Below are 1,618 nucleotides of genomic sequence, written 5' to 3' on the forward strand. Positions count from 1 at the left end.
TTCTAAGTGTACACACTGGAAACATGGTAATTCTAAGTGTACACACTGGAAACATGGTAATCAGCCAACGCAGGAAAGCGGGGATTTTCTGAGTTGACACGCAGTCTGTGCAAATCCCCCGGAAGTGACCATAGCCTGCTAACAAAGGCAACAGCGCAGGGCCCGGAAAGCTAAGGTCATGAATGTTATACGGCCCCCAGAATACCAGTCACTGGCAAAGACTGTAACAAATTATTCATCGTTTGAGAAAAGGTAAAACAGTTTCAGAAGATGTCCCATGAATAAAAGATGAAATATTAGCACTCGTGTGGCCTATAAAACATGTGTCCACAGAACAGTTTCCTCACATGTCGAGACCAGTACAGCAGGTTAAACTAAGAGGTCTGAAAAATGCATACATTTCTAAACAAAATGTTTTCATTGAGCATCAATTTCAAGGGAAACACGGCAGCTAAAAATAAATAAATAAAAAGCCAGCCAGAGCCAAGCCCCCAAGCATCCAGCCATAGCAGACCTGGTGTTAGGCCGTGTAGGGATGTGTATCTTGCCAGCCAAAGACCCAGGAGTCACATGAACTCTTGGAAACATTGGCCTTGCATTTCAGCACAGTTTGGTTTTTACCGTGCCATGCACATATTTCATATTCACCAAATATTCTAGAAGAATGCAGTAGGTTATGCCTACTTTAGTCCTCTGTGTTTTCAAGGAAATCGTGGTTTTCTGTGACTAGCACTAAAGCTAAGACTATAAAATATATACCACCATGTTTCCCCTAAGAAAGCCCAAGATGTAAAATCTGGGGTTGCAGTCTACTCCTTGGAACAGTGTGAGGAACTGCAGTAGCTGTTTTACTTCTTGGTTTAAAAACTGAAAAAAGAGCATGTTTGGGAAATCCAACTGAACCGCAGGGGACACTCGCGGCTGCCTTATTCACATGGAAATGAAGATGCCCCTCCAAGGTGTTGTCTTTTTGTTCTGTACCTGTACATGTTTCCATGATTTTCTTCAGAGGTCCCTGCGTATACATGAGTCCAACAAGGATCCCGGCCAGGTGCCCAGCGAAGGACGTCCTAGGAGGGAAGGAGACCCTGTGTGAGTGTGTGCCCGGCTGCTGCTCAGACTTTGCTTTCCATCCTCTCGTTAGCCCAACATGTGCCAGTTAGTCACAGCCCGCAGACCTCGTTCCAGCCACATCACAGCCATTATGTAGCATTTAACTCATCCAAAGAACAGTATTTCCTACCTCCAAAAAAAGTACAATGGGTAACAATCACCGCACCTTTAACGAGCAATGCCCTTCTGTGCCCAAGAGAAGCTGGCTGACCTGACTCCTTCAGAGCAGCGAAGCATCTTGTCAAGACAGCCTACTCGGCTGCTTCTCCTCTTCCCCTTGACCGCTTATCACAAAGCACACCTGAAATCACTCTTCTCTGTTCCGAACTAAGTCGTGGACTCATCCACCGTCATGACCAACATTATCTGTGCTCACAGCAGAGCGGACTGCTGTATCTTTCACACAGGACTGCCCAGTGAAGCAGAAAGCAAGAGTCCACACCCATGGCTCCCAATTTGTCTTCACATGTATCCATCAATAACTCAGAAAAAAAAAAAAAAAAAA

General features: G+C 45.2%; 1 protein-coding gene across 1 annotated transcript in view; it reads right to left on the minus strand.

Annotated features, from left to right (window-relative positions):
* RHBDD1 (rhomboid domain containing 1) overlaps nucleotides 1-1,618 on the minus strand; it is a 140,961-nt gene that overhangs the window by 87,109 nt on the left and 52,234 nt on the right. Inside the window, exon 3 of the mRNA XM_007935537.1 lies at nucleotides 982-1,070. Within this exon, the coding sequence (XP_007933728.1) occupies nucleotides 982-1,070 (89 nt within the window). The remainder of the gene's footprint in view (nucleotides 1-981; nucleotides 1,071-1,618) is intronic.

Source organism: Orycteropus afer, unplaced genomic scaffold (assembly GCF_000298275.1).
Source record: "Orycteropus afer afer isolate SDZICR_OR568_19922 unplaced genomic scaffold, OryAfe1.0 scaffold00002, whole genome shotgun sequence".
In the NCBI taxonomy this organism is placed as follows: Eukaryota; Metazoa; Chordata; class Mammalia; order Tubulidentata; family Orycteropodidae; genus Orycteropus; species Orycteropus afer.